General features: G+C 43.0%; 1 protein-coding gene across 12 annotated transcripts in view; it reads left to right on the forward strand.

Annotated features, from left to right (window-relative positions):
* Positions 1-17,193, forward strand: part of LOC109899286 (LIM zinc-binding domain-containing Nebulette) — a 111,590-nt gene that overhangs the window by 28,612 nt on the left and 65,785 nt on the right. For all 12 annotated transcript variants that reach the window (XM_020494374.2, XM_031836281.1, XM_031836284.1 and 9 more), the window contains exon 3: positions 11,466-11,550. In XM_020494374.2, coding sequence (XP_020349963.1) covers positions 11,466-11,550 — 85 coding nt within the window. The remainder of the gene's footprint in view (positions 1-11,465; positions 11,551-17,193) is intronic.

Genomic DNA, 17,193 nt, shown 5'->3' on the forward strand with positions numbered 1-17,193 from the left:
AGGAAAATTATGTGGATATATTGAAGCAACATCTCAAGACATCAGTCACAAAGTTAAAGCTTGGTTGCAAATGTGTCTTCCAAATGGACAATGACCCCAAGCATACTTCCAAAGTTGTGGCAAAATGGCTTAAGGACAACAAAGTCAAGGTATTGGAGTGTGTGTCCGTGCGGGCGTTGGTGTGGGGGTCCATTTTTGATAGAGGTCATGCTAGTTAGTGCATATTTGGATGGTTATATACCACTGTTCCTAGGCCGTCATTGAAAATAAGAATTTGTTCTTAACTGACTTGCCTAGTTAAATAAAGGTCAAATAAATGTTTTAAAAAAGTGAGCTATTTATATATATATGTCTATATGTCTGTGTTCAAGCCAGCATGAAAAGTATATGTGTGTGTGTGTGTGTGTGAGCAGTGTGCCCTCATGCTTCGTTTGAACTGACTTTTGCTCTGTTTCCTGGGTTAAGAATCCCTCCCACAGTAAAGGGCAGCAAGCCAAGTCATCGTATCTTTCCCTCCTCTTAACGATCCCATTTCTCTGGATCTGTCCTGAGCCAACACATTATGCATTCAACGTTATTTTACAAGGTCAGCTTGAGAACGTTCTCTTTCTGAATAACAACCTGGGAAAGAGTCGCAGTGGAGAGGAGAGGGGTGGAATGAGCCAATTGGAAACTTGTGTAATGAGGCAGGAGAAAGTGACAGTTGTGATTTTCACTGAAATACCTATATTAGATACTATACTGTGTCCCAAACCTCTCCTCAACTACCCCCAGTTGTTAGACTTATTTGATCTATTGCAGAACTAACACACTAGAGTCCCCTGGTCATCAAGTCATGAATTGGCTGAATCAGATGTGCTCGGACTGGAATACATGAAATAAGTGGAATGGCTGGGGGAGCTTTGTTTTCATTTCCCATCACCTATTGGAAAAACTCCTGCTACATCTGTCCCTTTGAATTAGTAGACCTTAGAGACCTGATTTGAAGCACACCAAAACAAAACAAGAACCAAATGTTACAATCTTTTGTATAGAGGGCATGCAGTTGATGTTATAGGCCACACCTTGCTCCCCAGACAGGGGCTATGCTGGGAGGTTTAACTAGAAGTTTGAATGTGGTTGGAACTTGGCGTTTCTTGATATGCCACATTTGATGACTTTTTCATATTTGACTGTTTTTGCGACGCAAGGACACACAAAGCAATCTTTTTGTTTAGTTGTTTCAGATGTGGCGGAAGTAAAAGCATTGTTAGCATAGCGAGTGGATGTGCTTTGGCCTGTATATTCCTGTCTTTATACCCAGGTTGGTCCTTATTAAGAGGTTACCTGTGCTCAGCTGTTGTGGCAACACGTATATAACAGAGGTTATTTGTGCTCATTTTGTTGTGGCAATCACATATTTCTTTCAAGGTCAAACTGATTGTTGTCTCCATTCTGCTACCAGATGGGAAAAAATGAACACGGTAAGAACCTCAAAGTAAATGAAATATAAACAGGGGAAAAAAAGGGGGATCTCACATTCCAGGAGGTTTTTTAATTCTGTAGTCCAGGGATAAATAGCTTATTGTACCTTTCTTTTTTATTCTGGCCAAGGAAGAGTTACCTTGGCTGCCGAGCGAGTGTATGACATCCCACAGAGTGGGCCTTTGTTTCAGGGGATTGGGTTGCGCCGCCCAAACAAAGTGTCCAGCGTTGTCAATGGAGACTGGGGCCACTGAAGTGTAACTCTAGGCCTGGAGAGGGGGAGGTAGAGGCAGCTAAACAGAGGACCTGTAGAGGACAGAGCTCCCACACATACTCACTTATACACACAGGCCACCCACACATACACTCTCTCCTCTCCCCAGGTCTTTTAGCTGTCCATGCCCAAGAGACGGTAACCAAAGCCGCACATGAAACCTTTCTATGAGCCTCCGCTCCTGTGACAGAGAGAGAGAATGCTTGTTTTCAAGGCACTCTACCTACAAGTTTGGTTTTCCGGAATAGTACCACTGGGACCAAGTCTTTCTTGACGTCTTTTAGATGCCCTGTGGCAGGACTTTTCAACTCCTGGCCTGAGGGGCCATACCTCTAATGAGGAGCTGATTGAGAGCCGTGACATAAACAGAGTGGTGTAGTGACTGGTTCAGACCTGGGACACCAGGTGTGTGGTGATAAAAAGAACAAGCAGCAGTACTTGGAACCTCGAGGCCAGGAGTTAAACAACACTACTGACATCTCATTTGTGTTACCAGTGTTGAAAATTAGCTGGAAATAGAGGACCAGAAACAGAAGAGTCGATGCACTTCATTGGTCCTCTTGTTCCTCATCCTCCCTGTATTGTGTAGCTCGGAGTCCCCTAGAGACGTGTTAAGGGATCTCAACAGATTGTTTCCAGGAAGTAATTGTTGTATGGAAAGTGATGTTACATACTGACAGACTTTATTAGGGTCACCAATACACAATAACAGTGGTAAAGCCTTCCATAGATATGTCTTATCTGCAACATCACACTGAAAAGCAGTGGCTCTTTTGGGTGGCTATCTTGTTTGAGTTGACCTAGGCTGTGGTTAACTGTGTACTCCCATGGGGATGCCTGTCAATGTCTTTTCAGACAGTGATGATTCTGTAATGTTAGTGTGAGGTCAGTATACTGTACTCTAGTGAATCTCTGTAATGTTAGTGTGAGGTCAGTATACTGTACTCTGGTGAAGCTCTGTTAGTGTGAGGTCAGTATACTGTACTCTAGTGAATCTCTGTAATGTTAGTGTGAGGTCAGTATACTGTACTCTAGTGAATCTCTGTAATGTTAGTGTGAGGTCAGTATACTGTACTCTGGTGAAGCTCTGTTAGTGTGAGGTCAGTATACTGTACTCTAGTGAATCTCTGTAATGTTAGTGTGAGGTCAGTATACTGTACTCTAGTGAATCTCTGTAATGTTAGTGTGAGGTCAGTATACTGTACTCTGGTGAAGCTCTGTAATGTTAGTGTGAGGTCAGTATACTGTACTCTGGTGAAGCATTGTAATGTTAGTGTGAGGTCAGTATACTGTGCTCTGGTGAAGCTCTATTAGTGTGAGGTCAGTATACTGTACTCTGGTGAAGCTCTGTAATGTTAGTGTGAGGTCAGTATACTGTACTCTGGTGAAGCTCTGTAATGTTAGTGTGAGGTCAGTATACTGTACTCCGGTGAAGCATTGTAATGTTAGTGTGAGGTCAGTATACTGTACTCTAGTGAAGCTCTATTAGTGAGGTCAGTATACTATACTCTAGTGAAACTCTGTAATGTTAGTGTGAGGTCAGTATACTGTGCTCTGGTGAAGCTCTATTAGTGTGAGGTCAGTATACTGTACTCTGGTGAAGCATTGTAATGTTAGTGTGAGGTCAGTATACTGTACTCTGGTGAAGCTCTGTAATGTTAGTGTAGGACAATATGCTGTACTCTAGTGAAGCTCTATTAGTGTGCGGTCTGTATACTGTACTCTAGTGAATCTCTGTAATGTTTGTGTGAGGTCAGTATACTGTACTCTAGTGAAGCTCTGTAATGTTAGTGTGAGGTCAGGATACTGCACCCTAGTGAAGTTGTATTAGTGTGAGGTCTGTATACTGTACTCTAGTGAAGCTCTGTAATGTTTGTGTGAGGTCAGTATACTGTACTCTAGTGAAGCTCTGTAATGCTAGTGTGAGGTCAGTATACTGAACTCTAGTGAAGCTTTGTAATGTTCGTGTGAGGTCAATATACTGTACTCTAGTGAAGCTCTGTAATGCTAGTGTGAGGTCAGTATACTGAACTCTAGTGAAGCTTTGTAATGTTCGTGTTAGGTCAATATACTGTACTCTAGTGACGGTCTATTAGTGGGAGGTCAGTATACTGTACTCTAGTGAAGCTCTGTAATGTTACTGTGAGGTCAGTATACTGTACTCTAGTGAAGCTTTGTAATGTTCGTGTGAGGTCAATATACTGTACTCTAGTGAAACTTTGTAATGCCCATGTGAGGTCAATATACTGTACTCTAGTGAAACTTTGTAATGCCCATGTGAGGTCAGTATACTGTACTCTAGTGAATCTCTGTAATGTTACTGTGAGGTCAGTATACTGTACTCTAGTGAAGCTCTGTAATGTTAGTGTTAGGTCAATATACTGTACTCTAGTGACGGTCTATTCGTGTGAGGTCAGTATACTGTACTCCAGTGAAGCTCTGTTAGTGTGAGGTCAGTATACTGTACTCTAGTGAAGCCCTGTAATGTTAGTGTGAGGTCAGTATATTTTACTCTGGTAAAGCTCTGTAATGTTAGTGTGAGGTTAGAAAACTGTACTCCAGTGAAGCTCTGTAATGTTAGTGTGAGGTTAGTATACTGTACTCTAGTGAAGCTCGATTAGTGAGGTCAGTATACTGTACTCTAGTGAAGCTCTATTAGTGTGAGGTCAGGTTACTGTACTCTAGTGAAGCTCGATTAGTGAGGTCAGTATACTGTACTCCAGTGAAGCTCTGTTAGTGTGAGGTCAGTATACTGTACTCTAGTGAAGCTCTGTAATGTTAGTGTGAGGTCAGAAAACTGTACTCCAGTGAAGCTCTGTAATGTTAGTGTGAGGTCAGTAGACTGTACACTGGTGACTCTCTGTAATGTTAGTGTGAGGTCAATATACTGTACTCCAGTGAAGCTCTATTAGTGTGAGGTCAGTATACTGTACTCGAGTGAGGCTCTATTAGTGTAAGGTCAGTGTACTGTACTCTAGTGAAGCTCTATTGGTGTGAGGTCAGTATACTGTTCTCCAGTGAAGCTCTGTAACGTTAGTGTGAGGTCAGTATACTGTACTCTGGTGAAGCTCTGTAATGTTACTGTGAGGTCAGTATACTGTACTCTGGTGAAGCTCTGTAATGTTATTGTGAGGTCAGTACAATGTACTCTGGTGAAGCTCTGTAATGTTAGTGTGAGGTCAGTATACTGTACTCTGGTGAAGCTGTTAGTGTGAGGTCAGTATACTGTACTCTGGTGAAGCTCTGTAATGTTAGTGTGAGGTCAATATCCTGTACTCCTGTGAAGCTCTATTAGTGTGAGGTCAGTATACTGTACTCTGGTGAAGCTCTGTAATGTTAGTGTGAGGTCAGTATACTGTACTCTGGTGAAGCTGTTAGTGTGAGGTCAGTATACTGTACTCTGGTGAAGCTCTGTAATGTTAGTGTGAGGTCAATATCCTGTACTCCTGTGAAGCTCTATTAGTGTGAGGTCAGTATACTGTACTCTGGTGAAGCTCTGTAATGTTAGTGTGAGGTCAGTATACTGTACTCTGGTGAAGCTCTGTAATGTTAGTGTGAGGTCAATATCCTGTACTCCTGTGAAGCTCTATTAGTGTGAGGTCAGTATACTGTACTCTGGTGAAGCTCTATTAGTGTGAGGTCAGTATACTGTACTCTGGTGAAGCTCTATTAGTGTGAGGTCAGTATACTGTACTCTAGTGAAGCTCTGTAATGTTAGTGTGAGGTCAGAAAACTGTACTCCAGTGAAGCTCTGTAATGTTAGTGTGAGGTCAGTAGACTGTACTCTGGTGACTCTCTGTAATGTTAGTGTGAGGTCAGAAAACTGTACTCAGTGAAGCTCTGTAATGTTAGTGTGAGGTCAATATACTGTACTTTAGTGAAGCTCTATTAGTGTGAGGTCAGTATACTGTACTCGAGTGAGGCTCTATTAGTGTAAGGTCAGTGTACTGTACTCTAGTGAAGCTCTATTGGTGTGAGGTCAGTATACTGTTCTCCAGTGAAGCTCTGTAACGTTAGTGTGAGATCAGTATACTGTACTCTGGTGAAGCTCTGTAATGTTACTGTGAGGTCAGTATACTGTACTCTGGTGAAGCTCTGTAATGTTATTGTGAGGTCAGTACAATGTACTCTGGTGAAGCTCTGTAATGTTAGTGTGAGGTCAGTATACTGTACTCTGGTGAAGCTCTGTTAGTGTGAGGTCAGTAGACTGTACTCTAGTGAAGCTCTGTTAGTGTGAGGTCAGTATACTGTACTCTGGTGAAGCTCTGTAATGTTAGTGTGAGGTCAATATCCTGTACTCCTGTGAAGCTCTGTTAGTGTGAGGTCAGTATACTGTACTCTGGTGAAGCTCTGTAATGTTAGTGTGAGGTCAGTATACTGTACTCTGGTGAAGCTCTGTAATGTTAGTGTGAGGTCAGTATACTGTACTTTAGTGAAGCTCTATTAGTGTGAGGTCAGTATACTGTACTCGAGTGAGGCTCTATTAGTGTAAGGTCAGTGTACTGTACTCTAGTGAAGCTCTATTGGTGTGAGGTCAGTATACTGTTCTCCAGTGAAGCTCTGTAACGTTAGTGTGAGATCAGTATACTGTACTCTGGTGAAGCTCTGTAATGTTACTGTGAGGTCAGTATACTGTACTCTGGTGAAGCTCTGTAATGTTATTGTGAGGTCAGTACAATGTACTCTGGTGAAGCTCTGTAATGTTAGTGTGAGGTCAGTATACTGTACTCTGGTGAAGCTCTGTTAGTGTGAGGTCAGTAGACTGTACTCTAGTGAAGCTCTGTTAGTGTGAGGTCAGTATACTGTACTCTGGTGAAGCTCTGTAATGTTAGTGTGAGGTCAATATCCTGTACTCCTGTGAAGCTCTGTTAGTGTGAGGTCAGTATACTGTACTCTGGTGAAGCTCTGTAATGTTAGTGTGAGGTCAGTATACTGTACTCTGGTGAAGCTCTGTAATGTTAGTGTGAGGTCAGTAGACTGTACTCTGGTGACTCTCTGTAATGTTAGTGTGAGGTCAGAAAACTGTACTCAGTGAAGCTCTGTAATGTTAGTGTGAGGTCAATATACTGTACTTTAGTGAAGCTCTATTAGTGTGAGGTCAGTATACTGTACTCGAGTGAGGCTCTATTAGTGTAAGGTCAGTGTACTGTACTCTAGTGAAGCTCTATTGGTGTGAGGTCAGTATACTGTTCTCCAGTGAAGCTCTGTAACGTTAGTGTGAGATCAGTATACTGTACTCTGGTGAAGCTCTGTAATGTTACTGTGAGGTCAGTATACTGTACTCTGGTGAAGCTCTGTAATGTTATTGTGAGGTCAGTACAATGTACTCTGGTGAAGCTCTGTAATGTTAGTGTGAGGTCAGTATACTGTACTCTGGTGAAGCTCTGTTAGTGTGAGGTCAGTAGACTGTACTCTAGTGAAGCTCTGTTAGTGTGAGGTCAGTATACTGTACTCTGGTGAAGCTCTGTAATGTTAGTGTGAGGTCAATATCCTGTACTCCTGTGAAGCTCTGTTAGTGTGAGGTCAGTATACTGTACTCTGGTGAAGCTCTGTAATGTTAGTGTGAGGTCAGTATACTGTACTCTGGTGAAGCTCTGTAATGTTAGTGTGAGGTCAGTATACTGTACTCTAGTGAAGCTCTGTAATGTTAGTGTGAGGTCAGTATACTGTACTCCTGTGAAGCTCTATTAGTGTGAGGTCAGTATACTGTACTCTGGTGAAGCTCTGTAATGTTAGTGTGAGGTCAGTATACTGTACTCCTGTGAAGCTCTATTAGTGTGAGGTCAGTATACTGTACTCTAGTGAATCTCTGTAATGTTTGTGTGAGGTCAGTATACTGTACTCTAGTGAAGCTCTGTAATGTTAGTGTGAGGTCAGTATACTGCACCCTACTGAAGTTGTATTAGTGTGAGGTCAGTATAGTGTACTCTTGTGAAGCTCTGTAATGTTTGTGTGAGGTCAGTATACTGTACTCTAGTGAAGCTCTGTAATGTTAGTGTGAGGTCAGTATACTGTACTCCAGTGAAGCTCTGTAATATTAGTGTGAGGTCAGTATACTGTACTCCAGTGAAGCTCTGTAATGTTAGTGTGAGGTGAGTATACTGTACTCCAGTGAAGCTCTGTAATGTTAGTGTGAGGTCAGTATACTGTACTCCAGTGAAGGTCTTGACTCATCATCTCACATTGCTCCCTTTGTTTTTCTGAGGATCGTATGAGAGGGGAAATGGTTCAATGGTTTATTCAAATCCCAATTCTCTTTTGCCGAAACAGCATCTATTCTTCCTGGGGTCCACACAAAAACATAAAACATGTCAAGAAGCAAAACACTGATACACTGATAGACAAGAACAGTAACATATTTCAAATGCAACGAGATGACAATTTTAGCAAATGTTCTTTCTTACTCAGAATAACTTACAATGTACCCTTATCACACCCACAATCTTTGTTTAATGTCTAACACATTGAGCAATGTGGATATGCTAATAGTCAGGGGCTTGAATTTGTACTTTAGTGGTAGAATAATGTCCAAAATGGTTGCTTCCACAACGTCATTGTTAACAGACATCTATTCAAATTCCCTCTCCCATCCTATAGCTGCTCTCTGCTCTCCAGTGTGGAAATCTTATGAACAGTGGCGACAAAGTGACAAAGCCTGTCGTGTTTCTTTACAACCCAGCTCTTGCTGAGTGAGTGTTCTGTGCGGTCGGTAGGGTCATACTGAGGTCATACTGAGGGGTCTGGTATTTTGGACAGGTAGCTGGAAAACATATTGATCAAATTCTGTACCGTGTAAGTAGGAACACCACAAAAGAAAGGTTGATGGGTATACTGGCAGCAAAACCCTTCGAGAGAGATGGCAGGGAATGAGGCTGAAAGAGAATGGGAAGCAGAGCCCCTCTATACACCAAGAGCTCCAGTTTAGTGGAGTGATCAAACTGTGCCGCTGAATATCCTCTCAGCACTGTTCTGAATGACAGCTCTCCAGCCTTTTAAGGAGTTGGTATTTTATCAATAGGACAGCCAGTTGGGGCCTCCGGGTGGCGCAGTGGTTAAGGGTACTGCAGCGCCAGCTGTGCCACCAGAGACTCTGGGTTCGCGCCCAGGCTCTGTCGTAACCGGCCGCGACCGGGAGGTCCGTGGGGCGACGCACAATTGGCCTAGCGTCGTCCGGGTTAGGGAGAGGTTGGCCGGTAGGAGTATCCTTGTCTCATCGCGCACCAGCGACTCCTGTGGCGGGCCGGGCGCAGTGCATGCTAACCAAGGTTGCCAGGTGCACGGTGTTTCCTCCGACACATTGGTGCGGCTGGCTTCCGGGTTGGATGCGCACTGTGTTAAGAAGCAGTGCGGCTTGGTTGGGTTGTGTATCGGAGGACGCATGACTTTCAACCTTCGTCTCTCCCGAGCCCGTACGGGAGTTGTAGCGATGAGACAAGATAGTAGCTACTAAAAACAATTGGATACCACGAAATTGGGCAGAAAACAGGGTATAAAAAATAAAATTAAAATAAAAAAATAAATAATAATAGGACAGCCAGTTGAAGACTGGAGTAGGGAGTGTAAGCAGGGGGTCAGATCTGAACCCACGCCGGCACTGTTACGTGTGCGTTCTGAGCGCAGCGGCACTGATCGCTAGACCATTGAGACTACGTCGCTCTACTGTTTTTAAGACCTGGGAAACCCGTCTGTAAAGAACCTGTGGGCACCAACAGTACCTGTCTTTACCCCTACATTTAGTGAGCAATGTTCCAGTATTTTGCATGTTCAACTTAAATAAGCTGCTTTGCTTACCTTCCCGTTCACAAACTTCATTCCAATACTTGTTTACACAAGTGTTTGCTTGGTGTTCTGCCAGACTGTTTTAAATAAGGAAAGTTAGACAGATGGGAAAACATGGTCCGTGTAACCCCAGCCTTGTGGTTGTTGTTAAGAGAATGGTTGTTTACAATCTACCATTGTAAGTTTTTGTTTTTGATGTCTTAGAACAAATATTATTTTAGGTTTATTTGTGGAAATCTCAATCAGTCTCAAAATATGAAAAATAAATTAACCCAATATTATTCATACCATAAAAAACTAATCAACATGTATACTCAACAACTTTAGCTACTACTAAGAGCTTTTCACACTACTGAGTGGAGCTGGCCTGGTTACGCATCCATCATAGCTGTTGGAACTGTGCTGAAAGAGATCTCCTCCATCTCTCTCTTTCTCAGTCATCTACAACAATCAACTGATCGCTCTCACTATCTCTCCATCTCTCTCACTATCTGGCCCTCTCTCAGTACTCTGTCCATTTCTCTCACTATCTGGCCCTCTCTCAGTACTCTGTCCATCTCTCTCACTATCTGGCCCTCTCTCTCAGTACTCTGTCCATCTCTCTCACTATCTGGCCCTCTCTGTCAGTACTCTGTCCATTTCACTCACTATCTGGCCCTCTCTCTCTCTTAGTACTCTGTCCATCTCTCTGTTTTTGATGTTCTCTCTAGACTCCCATGTGTACAGTCGGGGACCTTTGTCAGCTCCCCCTGGCATCCTTAGTCACAGCCTGTGAGGGATGAAGTGTGGTCAACCACTTCATCCCTTCATCCCTCCATTCTTTCCTACCTCTGTCCCTCTATCCCTCCCAGGCAAACACATTCAAGGGCCCTTCATCCCTTCCCAGCACCCTCTCAAACACAGACACAGATCCAGCCTCCTATTTCCTCACTGGACATGGGGCATATCAGAGGGATAGTTTAGGTGTGATTTCCATGAACCCTATCCAACCAAAGACTTTTACTTTATGTTTTCATCATACCTTCATTTAACAATAAGCTTTATTGAACCAATTTGCACTTTACTTGGACCAAACATGCAATCTTGAAGCTCAAGAAGACCAATATGTTTGTGTTTGATTTGTTTATTTGTTTGTTTGTTTGTGTGCGTGTGCGTGTGTGTGTGTGTGTGTGTGTGTGTGTGTGTGTGTGTGTGTGTGTGTGTGTGTGTGTGTGTGTGTGTGTGTGTGTGTGTGTGTGTGTGTGTGTGTGTGTGTGTGTGTGTGTGTGTGTGTGTGTGCGTGCGTGCGTGCGTGCGTGTGTGTGTGTGTGTGTGTGCGTGTGTGTGTGCGCAGTTTGCTCTTTTGCTTTGAGTTGTCATTCCATCATTCAAACCAAAAGGCTGTGGGCAGAGCCTAGTGTTTCCCATGTAACAGTGATATGTTTGTCACCTTTGTTCAGGTCATTCAAAGTTTCCCTTTTTCAATGTTGTCATCAGGTCATAGCTGAACTTTCAGCTTTTAGACTTTTCAATAGGCAATTGTTTTAGCAAGTATTGCCTGTGCCTGTTAAGTCCTATTCACATTCTACATTTTCTATTCTCAACACAGTGTATATCTGGGCTTTTGGGGAATGTTTATTAGGAGCATTTTACTTGATGATTGTTCTTAAAAGTTGTCCATATGCCAATAGAACTCAGTTGTTGTAATTGTGGGTCTGAAAAGCTAGATCCTTTATGAATAACCAAAATGTAGGAGACAACCTTGTACTCAAATATACTTGACACTAACTTTTGGGGAACCAATTAGCTGACTTCCTACTTTAACGTTAAGGATGGTAAACATGAAAATGTCTCCATTCTTTGCCATTAGATTATAAGACAAAATAATTTGTGCAAAGGAGAGGAATCGTCTTCTCATAGCAGTAGTTCAATATTCACATATGTACCTCCCTACCCTCTCTCTCTCCAGGCACTACCCCAAGCAGTCCTTCACCATTGTGACTGACACCCCAGAGAACCTGAGACTGAGACATCAGAGTGAATTGCAGAGCCAGGTGAGATGGCCTTCAATTTTTGTGTATGTCGTCAAATTCACCACATTTTCAGGTGCTGGGCTGGAAAACACATTGTTAAAAATGAGGGAACTAGAGGATCCAAACTTCTATGTCGTCACAGAGGTGTAATATGCCACAGCAGCGAAACACCACTCCCATGTTATGCTCCTTTACTATACCTCCCTTTCTGCCTGTATCTGGCTGTCAGATCCCTAACTCGCCTGTACAGGGACACATAGCCAGGGCCCATCTGTCAAAGAAACACAGACACACTGGGTGTCTGTCCACATGCCAGTCCTTTGGCTCAGAACACAGCCAAAAGGAAGAGACAGGAACGTCAAAGAGAGGGAGGGAGGGAGGGAGGGAGGGAGGGAGGGAGGGAGGGAGGGAGGGAGGGAGGGAGGGAGGGAGGGAGGGAGGGAGGGAGGGAGGGAGGGAGGGGAGCTCACTCACTGGATCTGTCTGATTTGGTTTACCCTGAATCTCTAGTCTACAGAGAGCTGTATTGCTTTCATTCTGCAGTCATAAACACTGCAGATCATCTAAAGGCATCAAACATGTGTCTGAAGACACGGATAGCGTTATATGTATTCACAAGCAAGGCTCTCAGCTCTCTCTGTAATGATGAACTTCTGACTATCAGAATCATCAAGGTACTCTCATCATCCTCTTCATACAGATTATTGGCTCGTATAACTTCTATTAATCATCAGCAGCTTCCATTCCCCCACTCTCACATAGGCTCATGTATCCATAGCCACTGATCAAATGATGTACTCTATAACTACAGATCATTTGGTTGTTAGTTACTTATACTTGCCATTTAGCAGAGGCTTTTATACTTAGTGTCTTACAGTAGTACGTGCATACATTTTTGTGTAGGTGGCCCCAGTGAGAATCGAACCTACAATCCTGATATTGTAATTTCCTTGCAACTGAGCCACACACAATCACTTTACTGTATGTCAACATTCATCCAACTGTATCAGTGCATTAGGGTTTATTGCGCACACACACTGTAACAACCAGTGGATAGGAAAATAGCAATCCATTCTTTGGCCTGTTTTTTGGAGCACATTCTCAAAGGCGGTGGCGCGTCAGTAATTTGGTTATTTAAGCTTGAAGCAACTAATCTAAGGGGCTGATAGGGCTCCAGCTCCACTGGAGATTTCCCTGATTAACCTATGGTTCTATTTACATGGCCCCAAAGAGATAGGATCAAGTGTTTAAAAAAATGTGTTGTTGGAGTATCTATTTTAACATTCCTACTCCTAATTTCGAACTACACCAGTAATTGTTTCTACCTGTTTCTTTTCGGTGCATCACAATCTTTTTTTAAAGTTTTTTTTAAGGAGAACAGAATTCTGATCTCCTTAGGTATTTTTATTATTTTGATGACAGGATATGAGAAGAAGCAGGGAGACAAAGTAGAGGGAGCATGAGGCTAATGCGGGGATCGGTAGAGACTCTGAGCTAGAAAATGGTATATCAGAGTCTCTATGTGACCAGTAGAACCTCTGAGATAGAAAATGGTATATCATACACTGCAGTTGAGGAACAATGGGAAAGTAATTCTTCTTTTGAAAGTTGATACAATTGTAACCCCACTTTTGAGAAAATGGCCCTTGAATGTTTGGTACACCTACTGGAGAACTCTTCTTTGTCTAAACCCAATCAGTATCATTCACACCCTCTTAAGCCTTAGCCCCATCCATCTCTTTAAGGATTCACATATGAGGCCATGTGCTAAACAGAGTGAGTAGTTTAGTAAACAACCAAAGATGTAGACTAGTGGTAGCCTACAATAAGGAAAAACTCCAGGTAAAAATACGCTACCTGGCTAACTTGAAAAAAAACGTTCTTTTTTTTAAATACCTGGCTAACTCGATGGGTAATGTATCATATCATCATGGCAAAGTAGAGTATTTTGTTCAGACATGTAGCTAGCTAGCTAAACAATAAACCGACATAATCCCACCTCATACTACTACCAATACAAACATTGTCAAAGCTGTAGTATGACTCTGTAGGTAGCTAAAGCTAACCAACCAAGTTCAATGTTAGCTAGCTAACATTAGGCTATAACTAGCAATGCAAATGGATTTTCTGATTTGAATAATATTACTACACAGATGATACACGTGACTTTAGTGAGCGACCCGGAAGGCAAACGTTCTCTAGTTAGCTAACAGTATGCTTTAACTTGCAATGAAAACGACTTTCTGACTAAATTTGAAACTTATATCTATAAATGTAGCTAGACTCTTACCCGTATACATGGATGAACGCTCACGGCAGACTGGAACCATTTGACTCCGTTTTGTTTGTAGCTACATCTTGTTTGGCCAGCGTTGTGTCAAGTCACTCAGGTTCACACTGACCGTGGCATGTGCAGAAAGTAGCCCATCACTTTTTCCAACTGTCCAATAGTGCCTGCTATATTCAGGGCATCAATGTTGTTGAGAAAAGTAACAAAACTTTTGTAGTTCTCGATGGCTAACGTTATATCTTTCAAAAACAGCACAGTAGAAAGGACTATCAACACATACTGAACACATACTGAACAGCTCACATTATAGACAGAAGCATGCTACATGGCAGACCAATACAAACTCATCTCCCATCAACCCATCCATTATCTCAGCCAATCATGGCTAGCGGGAAGGTTCCTGTCTTTTTCCATGGCTAAACCACCTATACTCATAATTTAATGTTTTTATTTGTATTTACGGAAAACAAGTGTTTTATTAAGGCACATGAAACTTCCAGAAGGCATTTCTGCCCAAAAACGCATTTTGATTAAAAAAATACATGTTTACAATCAAATACCTCTCCTGTGAAGTAGTGATGTGCAACATACACCTAGTTTCCTGAAGCGAGACACAACCTTAATTCGGTGACTAACATTTGGTGTGATATTTGCTGTAACTTGGGCCTACACTAGAAAAGTGAGGGTGGAGAGATGAAGTAGTATAGAGGACACTGTCAGAACAAGTTGTCTTCTATGTCAGGGGGACAGTCATACAGCACTCACTCCCTCTAAGTTAGGCTCTCTAGGTATGACTGTTAGCTTTTAGCCTGAAACTGGCTCACATCTGGGTCATTTCTAGACACAACATGTCAGCCTTTCTGGTGGAACGCCCATGCCCTAGAGGAGTCGGTCAACAATGTCTGACTCTTATGTCACCTTTCACGCTTGATTTCCCTTGTTTTTTTTCTCCTTCTTCTCCTTTGTTGTAGCCTGAACAACAATGCAGACATACTGTACAAAATAGACAACATTTTGGGGCATGTCTGGCAACTGAACATTTTCATAAAACATACTATAAATCACCATCGTCTGAAGCTGTCATGTTTGGTAGCATGTTTTGGCGGCAGATTGTTGGTTCACTGAGGGACAGCTTTCCACTCAGTGGTCTCCAGAAGGAGTCAGGCTATGTCCCAGGCCAGGGAGAGGGGCATCTCTGTCTCTCTCACTCTCACACACACACTCTCACTCTCTGACACACACTCTCTCTCTCTCACACACACACACACACACACACACACACACACACACACACACACACACACACACACACACACACACACACACACACACACACACACACACACACACACACACACACTCACACAAAATATAGATGACAGAACTAGCTCTTGCACATTGATTGTTCATCCTCATTTGTGTTTTGTCCTATGAGTGTGTTGTGGCATCGGTGCCTTCACTCCTGATGCACTTTCAGCTTTTGTCTGTTAACTGGCCTGGGATAATCCTCCTTCTCTGTCCCCTCAGAGTGCTGTCCTAACTGGCTCAGTGACCCTGACACAGTCACTGAGATCATGTTGGCCCCTGCTCATTATTGTCTGGCGGCCAAGCACCCCCACAATGGCCGTGCAGTTGCCCCCTCTGTTACCAGATGGTCTGAGATTCTATGTGTCAGAGAAACCATATGAGGTAGCCATGCCCCCCTCTACAATCAGCCCACAATTCTTTGCAAACCCAGTCGGTGATACCTACTCATATCGATCCCTGTCCTCAAACCCGACTGAGGACATCCTCAGTGTAGAGCAACAGCCAGGTCTGTGTGTATTATTGCCGGCTCTCTCGGCACCAGCCATGGATGCTGTAATAAAAATAACTGTTATTACCTGACAGTGTAATTTACCATCAGAGATTTACTAGAGTAATTTACCCCGGCGTCTCTCTTTCTCTCTCTCTCTCTCTTTCTCTCTGTCTCTCTGGTGGTCAGTGTGAGTGAGTGACTGTGCTTATCGACTATCACGGAGGAGCAAAGCAATGCCTTTCTCACCAGATCCATTCTACTGTTGTTTACCACGTACAGCACCTGCCCTAGAGCCACAAATAAACACAAGCCTCTTCACACCAATTGAGATGCTCTGTTAACGTATCTACCTGTCTGTTTCCATCAAAGTACACTATGAAACGTCTGCATAATGGATATATTATATAATGTACATCTGTACATCACAGGAGGTTGGTGGCACCTTAATTGGGGAGGACGGGAATGGTATCAAATACATCAAACATATGGTTTGTGTTTGAAGCCGCTCCATTCCAACCATTATTATGATCCGTCCTCTCCTCAGCAGCCTCCACTGCTGTACATCTGACACTTTTCAGTGAGTCAACCAGCAGAACCCAGAGCTGAGAAGACTGCTGGATTTAATTCATATGGTTTTGGATGTGTAACAGGGTGGCCAACCCTAGCTCTTGTTGAGCTTCTAGCTATATGCAGGCTTTTTCTCCAGCCCTGCTAAGTATGCAAGCTTAGTGGAACGAACTGCCCCTCGTCCCAGCCATTCCCTTGTGCTGTCTGAGAACCTCTGCCAGTCCCTCAGTCAGAAACATGAATGTCTGGGATATTTATCAACCTGTGTTTTTCTAGCTTTAATTTGACATGCTAATGATATGAGTCATAAATCACAGGTTGAGCCTTACATAACAGTAGCAATAATAGACTATTAATAATGAAGGACAGAATATCGCCACTGATTGGCTACTTTGAGAGAAATCAGCTGAAACGTGTACATTAAAGCCTCTTGGGTAAACTGATAAATTAATAACCCATTCTGTCCATGAGGTTTACACTCTTCATTATTGTAGGGCTCAGTAGCCTAGCTCTGTCTTTTCGTGTTTGTATGAATTATACAGAAGGGTCTAAACTTATTGACACCTGTAATACTCCGGGTGTCATGGGTGTGGAGTCAAACGGAGGAGACAGAGAGTACAATGCTGTGCTCTTTAATTGCACCAACGCACCACAGGGTGCTCACAATAATAACGGCCCCAAAACACAGGGAATGAAAAATGACTACTGAAAAATGCACGACCAGGAACTAACACGTTCCTCTACTACAGAGCCGAAGGTTACAATGAATAATCCCGCACAACAACCAGGCGGGCCGGCTGTCTAATAAAGACAAACTAATCATCACAAACAGGTGCTACCAATAAACATACAAGGAGGGGGAGGAAAGACAATCAGTGGCAGCTAATAGGCCGGTGACGACGACCGCCGAGCGCCACCTGACCGGGAAGGGAAACCACCCTCGGTCGGACTCGTGACAACACCCTTGATAATGATGAGTAATAATGACTCTATAAAATAAAGAATTCTA

The sequence above is a fragment of the Oncorhynchus kisutch genome, linkage group LG11 (assembly GCF_002021735.2).
Source record: "Oncorhynchus kisutch isolate 150728-3 linkage group LG11, Okis_V2, whole genome shotgun sequence".
Classification (NCBI taxonomy): Eukaryota; Metazoa; Chordata; class Actinopteri; order Salmoniformes; family Salmonidae; genus Oncorhynchus; species Oncorhynchus kisutch.